Source organism: Lynx rufus, unplaced genomic scaffold (genome assembly GCF_022079265.1).
Source record: "Lynx rufus isolate CCGP_SWC_20201006 ecotype Redwood Valley unplaced genomic scaffold, mLynRuf1.p SCAF_9, whole genome shotgun sequence".
Classification (NCBI taxonomy): domain Eukaryota; kingdom Metazoa; phylum Chordata; class Mammalia; order Carnivora; family Felidae; genus Lynx; species Lynx rufus.
In genome coordinates this window covers 107,508,637-107,527,173 of record NW_025814897.1, presented here as the reverse complement: position 1 = coordinate 107,527,173, position 18,537 = coordinate 107,508,637, and the positions used below count along the sequence as shown (strand labels likewise).

The window sequence follows — 18,537 nt, the reverse complement described above, 5'->3', positions numbered from 1 at the left end:
CGAAAAGTGAATTCCCAGTGTGTTTGAAACTCCCAGGGTTTTTGAGACAGTATTAAAAGCTTGAGAACAGGGATTGCAGATGGCACCAGGCTGGGCACTGCCATTCTTTTATTTTCCTTCGTGCATGTTGTTTTCAGATCCAGAATGAGTATTTTACCACTTTTACTACTCTGCCTGTTCAGAAACAGTAGGCAAAGTGGGGTGACCTATTCTGGTCACCCAAGCCTGCTGCCCAAGTTCAGGTCGGCCAGGACAGAGAGCTGGTTAGGAATGGCTTTTCCCCTTGATAGGCAGGGAGAGAGGCCTTAGGAAGACAGGAGTCAAAGTCTTCATTGAGAGGCAGCCCCAAGCACTCCAGGGGTTCTCAAAGTGTGGCCACGGGACCGGTAGCTTCAGCATCACTTCAGGAACCTACTAGAAATGCAAATCCTTGGGCCCCACCCTGATGAATCAGAAATGGGCGGCACCCAGCAGTCCTTTCTGATAAGCCCTCCAATGATCATGAAGCTGAAGATCTAAGCCCCAGTGACCCGAGTGCCACTGTAGTGATTCCTGCTTTGACGGCGGCCATGGCCTCTTGGGTTAGGGGTCAGGGGGGTTAGGTGGTCCTCCTCTCTAGGTGCCTCCTCCCTGCCTTGGGAAGTCTGACATGAACAGGTGAAGTTTCTTCATGAAGTTTTTGTTAATGGTATGCTTGCTATTATGGCCAATATGTAAATGTTACTCTGAATCCATATTTATATACCATGTTAGTGACATTACTCGAACATTTGTATGTGTATTTGTGAAGTTGTTTGCATCAGTTATTTTTTAAAAATTTCAGCCTAAGTTTTCTAAGAGGTATGTTGAATAAATTTTTAAAATCCAGCTTAAGGGTCATGGCAGCCTTAGTTTTGGGGGAAGAAAAAATCTGAAGTGATAACAGTTCTTTCAGCAAAGACCTAATGTATGTAGTTTCCGCTTTCCATGGTGACTCAAGCACGCTGTGGCTCTGATTTATAGGCTGCTTCATGTTGCAGACGGGAAACCCTCCTAGGTTGGTGTGAGGCTGAACTGGGACAACAGACCCTCTGGCCCCTCCCACTCCTCATCTTCCTAAGGTCACCTCTCAGAGGGTCTCCGTGATCTTTCAGAAACCAAATGCACAGCTTTGCTCTACTATGGAAATTCCGCAACCTTGGGAACTATGACCAGTATCAACTAGTAGGTGCTTTTTAAAGCCTCAAAAGTGGAGTGGGGATGGGGGCTGGTGGAAGCCTGGTTCTTACTTTACCCAAACTGTGTATAAAGAATAAAGTTAGCAGAACGACACCGCAGTCACTGTGTTTTTTTTCTTCCAATTTTTTTATTAATAACACATCAATTTGCAGTTTTACAGGAACCAAGATTCAAGTTCCTTAGGTGCTACTGTATTTTTATGTTGCACGCACATACACGCACACACAGTTTCATTAGTAATATTTCACCTATGGGTTTTTCTTAAGAAAAAAAAAAAACAAAAAACTCCTGTGTGGCACAAAGATCTGTCCAATTACCTAAATACAGCAGTAACAAAACAAAACAGCTAGGTGTGGAGGCTTCCAGTGCAGAAGAGGGTCCTTTGGAGGGGAAGCCCAAAAAGTTGATCAGTGCACTGACTTCCTGGGAGGGCATAAGATAGGATGGAGAATATGTTTCTGACTCCGACATGAAATCAGCTTAAAAGTTCAAAAGGAAAGAGGGCTAAGAAAACAGGAAAATGGAGTAAGGCAAGGGTACCTTTTACCCATCTAAATGCTGAAGTAACTTCTCCAAAACAGTAGAAAGAAAATTTCCACTACCTTCTACAGAGTTGCACTGCTTTGGGACCGTCAAACACTATAGCCCTTACTTTAAAGTCACCAGCGCACATTCCCTCATGACTAGGAGTTTACAACCTGAAGGAGCTCAGACGACTTTTCTTTCAAGGTGACCGAATTTTCATGTTGGAAGGGGACAAAGACACTGATCGGTCTCAACAGGAATCAGATTCCTGATCGCCCTCCATCTGATGTCGGTCTGGGTTGTTCTGTTAGCTTTCAATTGTGCACGGAGTCCATCAACACAAGCTGGCCCTGCCTGGTCGCCTTTACCTAACGCTTCGGGGAAAGCACTCTCAGAAGGAGCACCCTGGGCCATGGCAGAGGCGCTAAGACATTTCATGCGCCTGAAGCCGAAGGAGCCTCAAACTATAACACACACCCGTGAGCTAGCCTCAAAGTCAAAGCTTCCTGTGAACCACAGAATGCACTTCCTTACACTAACCTGTGGCTTCTCCACCACAGACACACACAATCTCCTCTCAAGCCAGCTTGGCTTTGGTGCTTAGGGTAAGATGACGAGCACGGGGTAAGGATGTGGCATGGGAAGGAGGAAGCTGCAGAGAAAAGACAAAAGCAAAAAAGGCCTTTTGTTTCTGTATTCACCTCTTGAGAATGTTTCCCCCCCATGGACTGAGACAGGATTACAATAACTCAACACCTGAGGAGCCCACATGCAGATTATTTTTTTTCTCTAACAAGTTTACAGCAGTTACAGACATTTATTTCATAATAAGAAAAGTACAACCATATTTATTAAACTCGAGGTGAGGTGGGCAGGGAAGGAGGAGGAAAGCACATTCAGGAATGAGTTCTCAAACTAAAGCTCAGAACTGGTGCCCACAAGAAACGACACAGACACCACCCTCCCAAATGGCGGGAACTTTCCTTTCTAGGGATGAGCGGGAGAGGGAGGGCCTTCACAGTCCCACTTTCCGGTTCCAACCCCGGTTACCAGATGGCATTCTGGGAATCAGGAATGCACACTATCACCTACAAGTTATTCATAGACTTGAAAGTTCTATCATTACGTGAAGAAGAGGAATGTTAGGAGCAGCCGCTCACACTGTGGGGCAGGAAGATGGGGTCAGAGAGCTGCCAAAGACCCGTGGGAAGGAATCCCACTCTTGTCCCCGGATAATTTCCTCATAAGTTAATCATTTAACTTAAAAATAAGGGTAAAACTGACGGGAAGCTGCGTAAGACTAGTCCTTGAACACTGGATAGCAGAATCCAAGAGCAGTGCTTTATCTTTCATTTTCTCCTTGACCTCCAACCTCTCCCCTTTCAAGCTCCAAGTAAAAGCCCCACCACCATTAAGGTACTGATTTACCCTATTAGATTCTTTCTTTATTCTTTTGGGTCCTAAGATATCAGTTCTTTTTTAAGTCCAACAATTCTTGTGCTTGATACTGAGGGTAAAGGGAAAGGAGGGGAGAAAACACCAAATTAAGAAAAAGAAGCTTGGAATGCAGGCTCGAGCTGACATTGAGCACGTTCCTTCATAGTACAAGTAATAACGTTATAACTATTAAGTGGTGTTTTAGTAACTGTTGCATTTCTGGTTTCCATGTACTTATTCTGCCTTTTTTTTTGCGATTCCTGGGAGTTTTGCTTGTATCCTATTGAAGAAAGAAAAAAAAGAAGGTGAAAAGACAGACATTGGTTCTAGGTTTTTACTTTAATAGTGATACCGGAAGACAGTCCTGAACTTGCTGGAGCACTGTGGAAACTTACCCTCCCATTCCCAACAGGCTTACTCTGGATGAAAAGAGGCAGGGGCCGAGGCCGGTCCGGGACGAGCTGAGGGGTCCACAAAGATCTATCCCCTCTCCCCGCCACCATGCCAGCTCCCTGTCCTCTTTCACTGCTTGCACCTCCTGGCTCCTTCCCTGGGGGTTCCAGAGGAGAATAAGGGGTATCTGGGCATAATGCCTATGTTCTCCACACCGGCAGTGCAAGAGCCCATTTCTCTGGGAATGCGAGGTTACCCACTAGTGCCCCAAAGGAACCGAGAGTCAAAGGTCAAGGTGACATATAAAAAGACGACAGGAGCAGGCGACGGTTCCCAGCCCCTCACCAGACACCAGAGCTACCCTTTATTTTGTGCATCAAGGTTACCCATCACTAAGGTCATTCACACACCTCTCAACCAATGTCAAAGCCACTCCAGCAGGGACTAACCAAGACATCAGGTTTAAAAGCTAAGCTATGACCATCTTTCCCAATGAGGAGTGAACAGCAACCAGATACATATTTGTGCTAACTGTCCTTGCCTGGTTTTAGCTCCAATGTATACCTAAAAAAGCGAAAGAGCAAGTAAAGACCCTGGCATCAAGCCCAAGTTGTGTGCACAGAGTCGGCTTCCACTTATCGAAACTAGAAAAAGCACTAAAATCTGGGATATGAAAGGGACTGGAACTGGGGGTGGGGAGAGCACAAAAGAGAAACAACTGCTTTTGATGTTTTGTTTCTAAAATGTCTGAATATGGAAAAATGTTAATATTTTAATTAAAAGTATGGGTTCCTTAGTGTTTACTGTAAGTCATTTAAAAAGCTCCAAAAAACCCCAAATGGTTCCTTGATAGAGGGAGTCATAAAAATGTCTACCAGTATTTTATTACTAACTTGATTTTAATATTAAATGGGTTTAAGAAAACAGAAAACGGGGATTTGGTAGTTTTAGAAAAGAGGTAGCTTTGCACCTTGAGTCACTTCTTTAGTAAATCTCTCATTTCTGAAAAGAGAGGGAAGAGTTTGGCTTAAAATTGATACATGTGAAAACAGATGCATGTGAGCTGGCAACCACAAACCTTTAAAGGCCAATTCAAAAAGGCAAAGGTTCTAATTCCATTGATTCTTTTTAGTCTAAGACACAAAGGATATTTTTTTAAGGAAGCAGATGAAATAATTTCTAATAAAATCAAACTATTAACCAACATTTTTTCTTCAGGGTGAAAATTACTTTCTGAGTCAGTATTTTACAGAGGAAGCTAAAATTAATTGGGGAAAAACACACATGCCATAATAAAATGTGGAACTTAAGCATACTTACTTTTCAACAATCGACTTGGTCTGATCGCGGGCGATGCCAACATAGTGATCAATCTGGGTCTTTAAGGAAGGAAAGAGACTCAGTTACGGCAACACACAGATTAACAATTTCCCTGAAGGCAACGTTCTGTTGTCCAGTTTAATAATTAAAAAAAAAAAATAGTAATGCATACTCTGCGAAATGAAAATGCCCCGTTTAAAAAAATATATTTTAAAAACTTAAGGTTTCAGAATTTAAATTATGCCACAAACACCTCATACTCTGTTGGAAGTAAAAATCACTCATTTCTTTTGCTAAGGTCTTACTTGCTAGGTGTTTCCTTTAGAGACACTGGAGTAAAGCATTTTCTGAATACTAGAAACAGTCTAATCTATCCTCTGTAATCACAAACGTGTTTTGGCTCCCACGTAAGACTAATTCATTTAATACCAAAAGGCATAAATAAAGTCTGTTGATGGATGACAACCTACAAAGAAAAACCTTCTCACATCCACCAAGGCTCTGCACACGGCATTCCACAATGCAAACATCTTTCCACACCGATGGGATTCCCATAATAGCCTTGACAGTTTAAATTTCTTTCCAGATACCAGCTTTTATTTACTTAAGCATTTTTTCCAACTTAGTTTTTTGCACAGATAATGCATTCACCTGATTAAAACTTGAAAGACACAGCAAGGCACAAAAATAAGTCTCCTTCCTACCCTTTTCTCTCCTCAACATTCAGTTTTTCTTGGTATAGGAAACCACTATTACCAATTTCATATAGGCTCCTGACTTATAAAATCAGACTGCAGAAATGGGTTAGAAAATGGTTGCTCCAAACTTTCGATGCCTAAAACGTGAACTGAAACTAGTCATAATCAATAGGCTTATCCGATTCAAAACAGATACGTGCTTACCTTGTACTTCTCATAGACAATTGGAACACTGAAAATGAGCAGTTCAGCTGTAAGAGAATCACAGGACACGGCAGGTATAATGTGAGGCAGTCAAAAAGACCCAAGACTCAAGTAATACACACCATTTTTCCTCAGGAAATACAGGGAAACCTGAATCTTCAATATGAGAAATCCTACCTAGAGCCCTCAATTAAGGACAGTTAGCTATAGGGGCGCCTGGGTGGCTCAGTTGGTTAAGCAGCCGACTTCGGATCAGGTCATGATCTCGCGGTCCGTGAGTTCGAGCCCTGCATCGGGCTCTGTGCTGACAGCTCAGAGCCTGGAGCCTGTTTCAGATTCTGTGTCTCCCTCTCTCTGACCCTCCCCTGTTCATGCTCTGTCTCTCCCTGTCTCAAAAATAAATAAAATGTTAAAAAAAAAAAAAAAAAAAAGGACAGTTAGCTATAGGTACACAGGCTGCCTGCCTTCTTTGTATTACAAATAATTTCCAAATTATGAAAATGATTTCTTCTTAAAAAATATTTATTTTTGAGAGGGGGGAGGGGCAGAGAAAGAGAGGGAGAGAAAGAATCCCAAGTAGGCTTTGTGCTGACACGGGGGCTTGATCTCATGAACCATGAGATCATGACTTGAGCCGAAATCCAGAATCAGACATTTAACCAACTGAACCAGCCAGGTGCCCCGAAAATGATTTTTATAAGATCCCCATATTTAAACCAAATGTAGACAACTCTCCTTTACTTCTGTTTTGATACTTCTTTATAGTTGGGATCTTTCAATAAACCTGTGGCCACAAACAGAGGTTCTTTCAACATCCAGTTCAACGTTTATGGATGTTAAAGGCTGGGCCGTGTGCAAAGAGTAGAGACACGCTGGGCATTCTCTTTGCTCCTACTTTTACCAATCACAGATGACCCTTGACACTGTGGATATTAGGGGCACTGATACCCCGTGCAGTCGAAAATCTGCATACAACCGCTGATCCCTCACCCCCAACTTTACTAACAGCCTACTGTTGGCCAGAAGCATTACTGAGAACACAGTCAATTAACACATATTTTGTATGCTGTATGTATTCTACACTGTATTCTTACGACAAGACTAAATGTTAGAAAATCCTAAGAGAAAATACATTTATAAATAATACTGCACTGCAAAAATTCTACGTTTAAGTGTTATGATCCATGCAGTTCAAACCTGTGTTGTTCAATGGCTAACTGTACTTCCAAGAGCATGGAGACATTTTCCTTGTCACCTTACCAAGAATCAGAAGGGTGATTCCATTGAAAACGGCACCAACATAGGTCATCAGCCACATGAAGACAGCCAGCTGGGAAAGCCAACATCAGAGGGTTAAGCAGGAATAATCATAATGTAAAATTTCGGTTAACTGATGCCATTCTCGTCTTGCCAATTAAGTCTGCATAAATTCAGTGATGTATACCATCAGTAATTTCAAAATGAGGGTTACTTCATTTGCACCATACATTTGAAGGATGCATCAGACAATTCTGTAGTTCTCTTAAGCTCAGACTGTAACTGTATTTCTGCCAATTACATTCTCCTTGTTCTGAAGTTCTTCAGGTGCAGGAGACCCTTCCTCTTGACTCCTATCCCCATTTCACTTCTGTCCCAAATACAGGAGACAAGAAGCATACATTTATTTTTGTGTGTGAGGAAACCCTGTTTACTGTTTTTCTTCTGAATTATAATTTAGTCCCTGGTTCTCCTCAGTCTAACCACCAAAAGCTGTAGAAACAACTAACCTTCAAGGAGTCAACCAAATCTTCCACCAGAAAGAGACGAATGATGAGTTTCAGGGCCCTGTTGATGTGCACCATGGCAGCGTTCACGTAATTATGGAAAGCTTCTGAGGACAGGGTAATGTCTACATCCAGGTAGGCTCTTCCAGAAGAAGAAACAACAGTCATACATTTGACAAGAAAAAGAAGATCTCTTTCTGTTAGGAGAGCAGTTCTTTAGAGCACGATACCCCCCCAAGGGCGCATTCTGGAAATCTGTAGGGGCATTTTTTGCTGTCACGGGGTGAGGAGAGGACACCTTTGTCCTTCAGTGGGCAGGGGCAGAGATGCCAGATGTCTGCAAAGTGTGGGATGTACTTACACAATAAAGAGTTGTCCTATGTCCTGCGTAACTTTCACTGCCTCACAGGATATTCATGAAGGCGTGAACCCATTTATAATTATCAAAAGCCCAGAACGTATAAAAACAAGGTATTTTCCCCATAGTTTTAACACATCCTGAATTTTTTAATACTGAATTTTGTTCATGCTAAACTTTACTGAGATGCTTTACTATTTTGAAAAATTACCTCTGTACTGGAGATTATACATCTAACTGCAAGTTCCTGATGTCTGTATTTATTTTGTGCGTGTAGTCATGTCCAAGCAGTTTAATATTGACTAGATACATATTATTTTATTATGAATAGCTTATCTTACTCCTTTATACTATAATTATAGTCTATTTTTGAAATTTTGTTTGTAGATACCTATGAATCTCACTTGAAAATGATAAAGGAGGCATTGTAAAGTATTTGTTAACAAAAAGGAAGGTGCAGATACTGAGTTTACTAGGGTAAACGACTGAAGAAAAAGGCAGAAAGACCTGGGTTTGTTTCCATCTGTTTCCAGATGTACTACAGAACTGACACGTAACCATGTGCTCCTAACTTGTTCATTCACTCAGTACTTACTGAGTGCCTACTGAGTATCAGACCCTCTGCTATGTGCTGGGCACATCAGGAAAGAGAAGGCTGCTTTTGCCTTAAAGAGCCTACAGTCTTCGAAAAATAGAAAAGGAACAGGCATGCTTACTTTTTGTATTCAGGAAAATATGTACAACCAAATACGAAAATAACAAAAACTGGATGTTGTAATTCATACAACTTAGCAATACACATTTAAAATCCACGACACTGTCATGCAAAAGAGGAAAACCCTGCTAAGACAGCTGAGCTTGTGGCAAAACAGTAAAATTTATTCACTCACTGAACACCTACTGATTTATTAAAACTAACCTGCAATAACTTTTTTAATGCCGCATACAGTTTAAATTATCTGTTCTATTTTCACTAAGAGAAAATAAAAGGACCAGAGCTGCAGCCAGACACCTATTCTGTCACAGTCCTGAGAGGTCACAGAAGAGTTTCTTTCCTTATAAGAGAGGGGTTTTGAAAAAAAACGTTGTTTGCAAATGTTAAAAATGTTTACAGACTAAGATTTTCAAAAGGAAAAGTGTGAGGAAAATATTTGTTAAAATCACAGCACAATGAGGAAAGCTAGCAAGTGGATTCTAAAAATGCATGACCTACTGATCTCATCAAGACCTGCTCCTGGTATTAAGAAAACTAAAGGAAAATTAAAAAGGAAATCAGTAACAAAACTAAGAGCAAACACATCAAATTCTGGTATCGCCTAGAGTGCAGGCTCAGAATCTAGACTTCAAAGTTGCTTTAAGATTTAGCTGCGTGGAAGCTTAAATATGTCCTCGGGACTCCATGTAACTGAGTGCTGTCCTGGAGGCCCTGCTCTCTCTACCCTGCTCAGGAATTTAGACTGTCTTCTTTGTCCTTAAAGTGTAAGTTTGTCAAAAAGTTCTTGGCCACTTTTTAAGTGACAGGTTTTTAGGTGATGGTTCATGCAAGTGATCAGCTGCATTAGGCCCTATAATTCTTGACTCTGTCAGGTTTGAATTACAGACCTGACCGGCCTCAGCAAACCCCCTCCCTAAAGTTTACAGTGTTACTTGTGATACTTCAACTCACTTGAATGGATGGCCCTCTTCTGATTTCTGTACAGCTTGGATGACAGACTTGTAGACCCTGAAGCTGATGGTGACAGAGAGAAGAGCCAGGATGAGGTAAGAAACCACACTGATGACACTGAAGGCTGCCAGGGAGAGCAGCATGATCAGTGTGGTGCCAAAGACAAACCCAGTCTTCTTCACATCTCGCCAGAAAATCAGATCGTGCACTGCCGAAAGAAAAGGAAACATAGGTTACATGCGGCCACGTGGCCAGCACCGCTCTTTGGCTGTGTCCTGCATACCTGAGAAGCATCATACTAGCATGCAATTGCAGGCACACCCTTCTTTAAGAGAACCTGATACATGAAAACCAAATTATATCAGAAGTGATGATCCACACTGCAAAAGGTTCCTGTGGTTTCTGGACAGGTTCATAAAAACTAGAAACTTATTTTTTTAGAGATGGCTACTGAAGTACAATGGGGTAAAGTGTCATTTTCTTTAAATGTTTCAGCAGAAAGGATGTACAGCAAGTGTGATAAAGTGTTGATAACTGTTGAATAAATTAAGCAAACCATGCCAATAAATTATAGTTTGGTCACTGTAAAACCAAAGCTAATGTGTAAATTGGGCCGGGCCAGAGAGAGTGATGGATAAAAACAAACCAAACTATTAGCATTAGTTACAACGAAATATACCAGTCTCTCTGTTAATCTGAAGAGAACTCAGGAAGGATTATGGGCAGGGGACCGTATCATTATCTAAACCATAATAGCTCTGAGGGCGCCTGGGTGGCTCAGTCAGTTAAGTGTCCGACTTCTGCTTAGGTCATGATCTCATGGTTTGTGGGTTCGAGCCCAGAGCCTGGTGCCTGCTCTTGATTCTGTGTCTCCCTCTCTTTCTGTCCCTCCCCCAACTCAGGCTCTGTCTCTCTCTCAAAAATAAAGAAACATTAAAAAAATTGGAAAAAAACCCCAATACCTCTGCAAATGAATGGGGCCACTATTAATAACTGTTATGAAATAGGTATAAACCAAGGCTGTCTTAGGCAAGTGGCTCTTCCGGCAGGGGACATCCAAATTGCAAAAAGCTAAGTTCTTCTATTTACAGACACCTCAAAATATGTGTGTAAAAGTGGCTAGCAATGATCTCCTATCTAGCAATGACACTACATTTGAATTTCAATCTGTGAAGGTTAATTTCAACACTAATGGCCCTACTGTAGGATTCTTCTGTTTATAAAGAACAGTAAGGGCTTTGGAATTGGAGATAGGAGTTTAGAGTCCTGGTAATTTTTAGTTGTATTGTCTTAACTGACCTTTCTAAACCTTTATTTTTTCTTTGGTAAAATAAAGAAAGTAGTATCTAGTTCTTAGAGTTGTTTTAAGGACTATATAAGGCTAATGCAGTAGAATGCTTAGCACTGTAAATGACACACAATAAACACTCAAATTTTAACTACAATCAAAATACGGTAGGCCTGGAAGACTGTGATTGAGGGTAAAATGAACTTGAATCTGTTCAAGTGGGCCCCCTGGTACCTAGTTCTTCCCATCTTCAAACACAATACTCTCCTCTGAAGCCTAACCTTGCCAGAGCCAAAGGAACCTAACTTGTAACGTTCACACTAAAGATTTGCTGATTGTACAGAAGAAGTAATCACTGGTTCAGAGATTCCAGCCGAGGGATGTGACACTAGGAGAAATAAGAGGTATTATGACTCCTGATGGGAAGCCGAGAGTCCCAGGTAATGACATTGCAAAGGAAGAGTTGGGAGGCAAGTCAGGCTCACTTGATTGGACAGGAAAGCTGAAGAGAGTGCTGCCTTCTTATGAGAGCAAATACTAAGCTGGATTCCTACAGTCAGCATCCAAGTACATACATGCAGTTCCTAAGACCACAAGTACAGTTTCAACATAGAATGCTTAGGAATGGAACAAACAGGCCATGTGCCTCGTGGTGTAATGCACGGAGGACACAACATCATTTCTACAATACTCTTGCCAAAAACACAGAACCTCAATCTAGTAAGAAAACAGCAAACTAAGATTGAGGATTTTACAACAACATGGATGGATTTACAGGGTACACTAAGTGAAGTAAGTCAGACATAAAAGGGAAAATACCATATGATTTCGCTCATATGTGGAATTTAATAAACAAAAGAAATGAACAAAGAAAAAAGAGACAAACAAAAAGGCTCTTAAATACAGAAAACAAACTGGTGGTTGTCAGAGGGGAGGGGGTGAGGCAGATGGGTGAAACAGGTGAAGGGGATTAAGAGTACACTTATTGTGATGAGTACTGAGTAATGTACAGAATTGCTGGATCATATTGTACACCTGAAATTAATGTAACATTGTGTGCTAATTGTACTTCAATAAAAGATAACAAAAATTAAAATACAGTGAGGCGGTTTCAAAGCATAAATCCAAATGTGATCAAAGACTGAATGCTGGATAAAGGGGTAAAAATAGCTATAAAGGACACCTCTGGGACAATAGACAAAATTTGACTGCGGATTACGTAACTGATAAAAGTACAGAGGACCCTTGAACAACACATGTTTTAGCTGCATGGGTCACTTACATATGGATTTTTTTCCCAATACAGTATAGTACTTGTAAATGTATTTTCTTCCTTTTGACTTTAATAACATTTTCTTTTCTCTGGCTCACTTTATTGTGAGAATACAATATATAATACACATAACATACAAAATATGTGTTAACTATTTATGTTATTGGTAAGGCTTCCACTCAATAGTATGCTATTAGTAGTTAAGTTTTTGGAGAGTCAAAAGTTATATGTGAATTTTTAACTACATGGAGGTCAGAGCCCGTTAACTGTGAGGTTCAAGGGTTAACTGTATTGTATCAGTGTTAAATTTCCTAAATTTGGTAAGTGTACTGCGGCTATGTAAAACAAAATTCTTGCTCAAAAAAACAAAAATAAAAACAACCAAAACCCCCCCCCCCACACACATTCCAAAGTCAGGGTGTAAAGGGGCAGGATGTTTGCAACCAGCTCTCCTATGGAGAGAGGGACGCAGTGATAAAGCAAAAGTAGGCAAATGTTAACAACTGGTAAACTAGAGCGCAGGTTATATGGGAGTTTTTTGTACTATACGTGCATTTCTTTAAGTTTCAAATGTTTGAGGGGTGCTTGGGTGGCTCAGACGGTTAAGGGTCCAGCTTCGGCTCAGGCCATGATCTCGTGGTCCATGAGTTCGAGCCCCGCGTCGGGCTCTGTGCTGACAGCTCAGAGCCTGGAGCCTGCTTCGGATTCTGTGTCTCTCTCTCTCTCTCTCTCTCTGACCCTCCCCTGTTCATGGTCTGTCTCTGTCTCGAAAATAAATAAACGTTAAAAAATATATTTTTTTAAGTTTCAAATGTTTGAAAGAAAGAGAAAAAAGAAAGAAAAGCTTACAGGATAAGACTGGAGCCCAGAGAGAAAAAGACCTGGATGCATATGCATCACAGAAGGAAAGAGGGCTAATGACACTAGCCTATATGCAAACCTAGATGAACAAAAGCCACCCTGTCCTCATGAACCTTACTGCCATCTGCTGGAAAACTGGCATAAGAAACATTTAAACCTGCAATAACATATGTGAGTGGTGCCCCCTAGAGGTGTGCAGTATATAATCTGCACAATAGTATAGAAGGCCCTGGGCTGGGCCTTATAATCAATGGTAGAATTACGGTCTGGTCTGGAAAAGGGACACACTGATTAACGGCAGGGGATAACAGAGGGGAAGTTAGCATAAGCTGGTTAATACCTCAAACCTGTCTGGGATGCTCTTCCTCCACAACTTCACGTGACTTGCTCCTTCCCTTTTGGGTCCTGGTTCATGGGCTACTTCCCCCAGAATGCACACCCTACCTAACCTCCCCTTCCTTTGATCACGGTCCATCTCCTTATTCTGCTTTATTTTTCTTCAGAGCACAGATCACTTTATTTACAGCAGCTCTTCAGATCTGTTATTGAATGCTTAAAACATGGGCTAAGCTAATAACCAGTTTGCATTTGTGTCCTGATAATCTCTCTCAATCTATGAGAGGCCCAGTTCCTGCACCTAGATCCTATCAAGTACGGTGGACTTGGATTCTGAGGATACAATACTAACGAAAGGAACGTGGTACATCTGGAAATGCTGCCCTCTGATCCTCAAGGAAGAGTTAGGAGGATGAAACACATGAGGACAAAGGGAAGAAATGAGGCAGCTGCCAAAAGTTTAAAATGGTGAAGCCCTCATACTGGGTTTCAGTGTTTGCTGCGCAATCAGGAAGGCACCAAGAAGCTGCAATGGTTTAGTTCCATAAAATGTTCTTTCTCCCTCCTACTTTCATGAATCTGCTCTTAATACTTCAGTATAGAACTTTTTAAAGCAGGAAATTCCTGGAGCGCCTGGCTGGCTCAGTTGGTTAAGCATCTGACTCTTGGTTTCGGCCCAGGTCATGATCTCATGGTTTCATGAGTTTGAGCCCCTCGTCAGGCTCTGTGCTGACAGAGCAGAGCCTGCTTGGGATTCTCTCTCTCTCTCTCTCTCTCTCTCTCTCTCTCGTTCTCTCCTCCTCCCCCACTTATGCTTTCTCAAATAAACAGACTTAAAAAAAAGTAAAGCAGGGAATTCCTTATTTAAAAAAAATTTTTTTTTAACATTTATTTATTATTGAGAGGCAGAGAGAGACAGACCATGAGCAGGGGAGGGGCACAGAGAGAGGGAGACACAGAATCCGAAGCAGGCTCCAGGCTCTGAGCTGTCAGCACACAGCCCGACGCAGGGCTTGAACTCACGAACCATGAGATCATGACCTGAGCTGAAGTTGGACACTTAACTGACTGAGCCACCCAGGCGTCCTGGGAATTCTTTATTTTTAATGTGTTCTTTTCCTTCCTTTCCCATTCCTCTCTTCTTTCAGCAAGCTTTAATTAAGTGCCCACCATGTGCCAGGCAAAGCACTAAGAACTGGGAATATAATACAGCAGTGAACAAAGCAAACAAGAACCTTACTTAGTTTCCGGGGGGGGGGGGGGAGAGGCATGAATAACAAACAAGGTAAGTGTCATTTGTACCAGAGACCCATAAGGATATGAATCCATTGTGCCACGATGAGAATAATGGTGTGCACACAGGCATGACTGAAGCTACTGGTCAGGAGAAGCCTCTCTGAGGACTGCCATGAAAGGTGAGGTATGAAAAATGAGAAGGAGCTGGCCATGCAAAAAGCCAGAGGAATGGTGTGACAAGGCTGGAGAGACTGGCAGGGGCTAGATCATGGAGCACTTTCACAGAGCAAGGTAAGCAGCATGGATTTTAACTTCAAGTGAAATGGGAGCCACTAAAGGTCAAGCAGGGGTATAACATGATATATTGTATTTTAAGAAGAAGAACGCTTTTACCATATAGAAAAGGGTGGGGCAAAAGTGCAGGCAGAGAGACTCCCTAGAAGGCTAACATGGATGTTCAAATGCAAGATGGTTGTCATTTAGATTAGGATGGGGGCAGTCAGGATGGAGGAGTGGACAGACATGAGCTACGGTTTGGAGGTAGAACAGGGAAAACCTGGTGACAGGATGTGGGAGATGACACCGGGAAGAAATATGGGTGACACATAGGTTTGGGGTCTGCACAAATGGATGGCTATAGTGTTATTCACTGAGGTGAGGAAGAGCAGAGTACAGAGCATGTTAATTTGGGGATCCACAGGGGCGCCTGGGTGGCGCAGTCAGTTAAGCGTCCGACTTCAGCCAGGTCATGATCTCGCAGTCCTTGAGTTCAAGCCCCGTGTCGGGCTCTGGGCTGATGGCTCAGAGCCTGGAGGCTGTTTCCGATTCTGTGTCTCCCTCTCTCTCTGCCCCTCCCCCGTTCATGCTCTGTCTCTCTCTGTCCCAAAAATAAAATAAACGTTGAAAAAAAAAATTAATTTGGGGATCCATGTTTAGAGATACCATTATTAAAGAAAGCAGTCAGATCTACCAGTGTGCAACACACAAAGTAGGTCTGAGCCAGAGACACATTTGGAAGTCACTAGCACACAAATAATATTTAAAAGTCATGAAAATGGATGAGGTTACCTCATATGGATAGGGAAGAAGGCCCAGGTCTTAATTCTATGGTACTCCAGTATTTCGTAATTGAATAAAACTAGAGGAGCTAGGGAATGGGAACAGAAGCAACAACCAGGGAGGTAGGGGAGGATTAGGAAGAGTATGGGATTACAGAAGTGGAGAGAGGAGTACTCTGAGGAGGAGGTGTGGAAACTGGCTAATTCTGCCAAGCTCGAATAAGGAAAAAAGTAACCCTGGATTTGGAACACGGAGACAGCTGGTGATCTGACGAAAGCTGTGTAGCGGAGTGACGGGAAGGAGCAATTGGAGGGAAGAGCAGAGGAAGCAGTGGTGAGGCGTGGAGGCAGCGTGAGAGGAAATGTCTGAGAAGTTTGGCTGCAAAGGGGAGTGGGGCATTTGGAACCAAGGGTCAGCTCTTTAAAGACGGGAAGCACTCAAGCATGTTTATACGCAGACACAAGCAGGAAGAGGTTGAAGATGGGGGGCAGAAGAAGCGAAGTTCAGAAGGGAGGGATAGCGATCCAGAACCCAGGTGAAGGGACGGACCCTTGTCAGAACCACACAGTGAAGAAGATGAGGAGAGACACAGGCTCATCCATAGACATGAAGATCGCAAGAAGAGGGATTTCTTTCTGAATGCTTCCAGTTTCTCAACAAAAAAGGTGCTGAGGACTTCAGCTGAGGTGGGGACAAGAGAAGAAGATAAATGGTTGTTTTAGAAAAGTGAGAAACTGTCTTAAAACTCTTAGAAGAAAATAGGAGTTAAATAGGTGATGGAAATTAAGGAAGGAGTGCACCTGTGATGGGCACAGGGTGTTGTATAAACTGTTGAGTCACCGTATCGTACACCGGAAACTAATATAACACTGTTATGTTAATTAACTAGAATTAAGATAAAAGCTTATTTTTTAAATATTTATAGAACATTTACATCAACATTTATAGAATACTCCACACAGCAACAGCAGAATACACATTCTTTTCTGGTACATGTGGAACATTCACCAAGATAAATCAAAAGATAAACAAAACAGGAGTAAATCTTTGTGATCTTGGGTTAGGCAATGATTTCTCAACCAAAAGCACAAGTGACAAAAGAAAAAAACAGATAAGCTGGGACTGTATCAAAATTAAAAACCTTTGTTCTATAAACAGTACCAAGAAAGTGGCAAGAAAACTCACAAAATGAAAGAATACATTTGCAAATTATGTATCTGATAAGGTATTTGTGTCCAGAATATGGTAGGAATAAAGAATTATAACTCAATAATTAAAAAATAGCCCAACCGAAAAATAAAGGATCTGAATAGACATTACTCCAAAGATATACAAATGGCCAATAATCACATAAAAAGATGCTACACACATCAGTAGTCATTAGGGAAATACAAACCAAAACCACAATGAACCCACTAGGACAGCTATAATAAAGGATACAGTAACAAATACTGGCAAGGATGTGGAGAAATTGGAACCCTCAAACATTCCTGGTGGGAAGGAAGAATGGCACAGCCACTATGGAAAACAGTTTGGCGGTTCCTCAAAAAGTTAAACATAGAGTTATTATATGACCCGACAATTCCACTCAAGAGAAATAAAAACATATGACAACACAAAAATTTGAGTACACCAATATTTACAGAAGCATAATTCATAATAGCCAAAAAGTGGAAACAATCCAAATGTCCATCAACTGATGAGCAGATGAATAAAATGCAGTATATACCCACACAACGTAATTACTGTTTGGCAATAAAAAGAAGTGAAGTTCTTAATGCTACCTGCTACGAACTGGCTCAAACTTGAAAACATTAGGCTAAGTGAAAGACGCCAATTACAAGAGAGCACATATTGCATGATTCCACTTATGTAACACATCCAGTATAAGCAAATCTAGAGAGACAGACAGTAGATTAGTTGCTTAGGGCTGTAGTGGCGGGAGATGGGAAATGAATGCTAATGAGTATGGGGTTTCTTTCTTGTGGGGGGGGGACTAAAATATTCTAAAATTGGATAGTGATAAACATATAGTTGTACACTTTTTAAAATTAAATTAAAAAATTAATGTTTATATTTGAGAGTGAGAGAGACTGTGTGTGAGTGGGGGAGGAGCAGAAAGAGACTGAGACAGGATGCGAAGCAGGCTCCAGGCTTGCAGCTGTTAACACAGAGCCTGATGCAGGGCTCAAACCTACGAACTGTGAGATCATGACCTGAGCTGAAGTCAGATGCTTAACCAACTGAACCAGCCAGGTGGCCCTAGTTATCCTCTTTAAATGGATGGACTGTATAGTATTGGAATTATACCTCATTAAGGGTGTTAAACAAACAAACACAAGACAAATCCACAATTACAGTTTAGGATTTCAACGCCCCTCTCGCAATAATTGGTAGAACAAGTAGACAGAAAATCAAAAAAACCCAGAAGACTTAAACACTATTAACCAATTTGATCTTCTGGCCATTTATAGAACACTCCACACAACAGCAGAATATATATTCTTTTCAAGTACATGTGGAACATTCACCAAGATAAACCAAACCCTGGATCATGAAACAGTCCCAATACATTTCAAAGGGTTCAAGTCACCTTTATGTTTTCTGACTACAAGGTAATTATATTAGAAATGATAACAAAAGATATTGGTAAAGAAAGATATTGGGGGAATCTCAAATATTTGTAAACAACACACTTCTAAACAACCCATGAATCAAAGAAATCAACGGGGAAATTAGAAGTATTCTGAACTGGGGCGCCTGGGTGGCGCAGTCGGTTAAGCGTCCGACTTCAGCCAGGTCACGATCTCGCGGTCCAGGAGTTCGAGCCCCGCGTCGGGCTCTGGGCTGATGGCTCAGAGCCTGGAGCCTGTTTCCAATTCTGTGTCTCCCTCTCTCTCTG

General features: G+C 41.6%; 1 protein-coding gene across 1 annotated transcript in view; it reads right to left on the bottom strand.

Annotated features, from left to right (window-relative positions):
- Positions 1-1,325: 1,325 nt before the first annotated feature.
- LOC124505276 (reticulon-3) overlaps positions 1,326-18,537 on the bottom strand; it is a 61,004-nt gene continuing 43,792 nt past the window's right edge. The window contains exons 2-7 of the mRNA XM_047071177.1: positions 9,583-9,790; positions 7,562-7,700; positions 7,056-7,125; positions 5,796-5,842; positions 4,894-4,952; positions 1,326-3,460 (exon numbers count right to left, since the gene is read on the bottom strand). Coding sequence (XP_046927133.1) covers positions 3,415-3,460; positions 4,894-4,952; positions 5,796-5,842; positions 7,056-7,125; positions 7,562-7,700; positions 9,583-9,790 — 569 coding nt within the window. The 3' untranslated portion in view covers positions 1,326-3,414. The remainder of the gene's footprint in view (positions 3,461-4,893; positions 4,953-5,795; positions 5,843-7,055; positions 7,126-7,561; positions 7,701-9,582; positions 9,791-18,537) is intronic.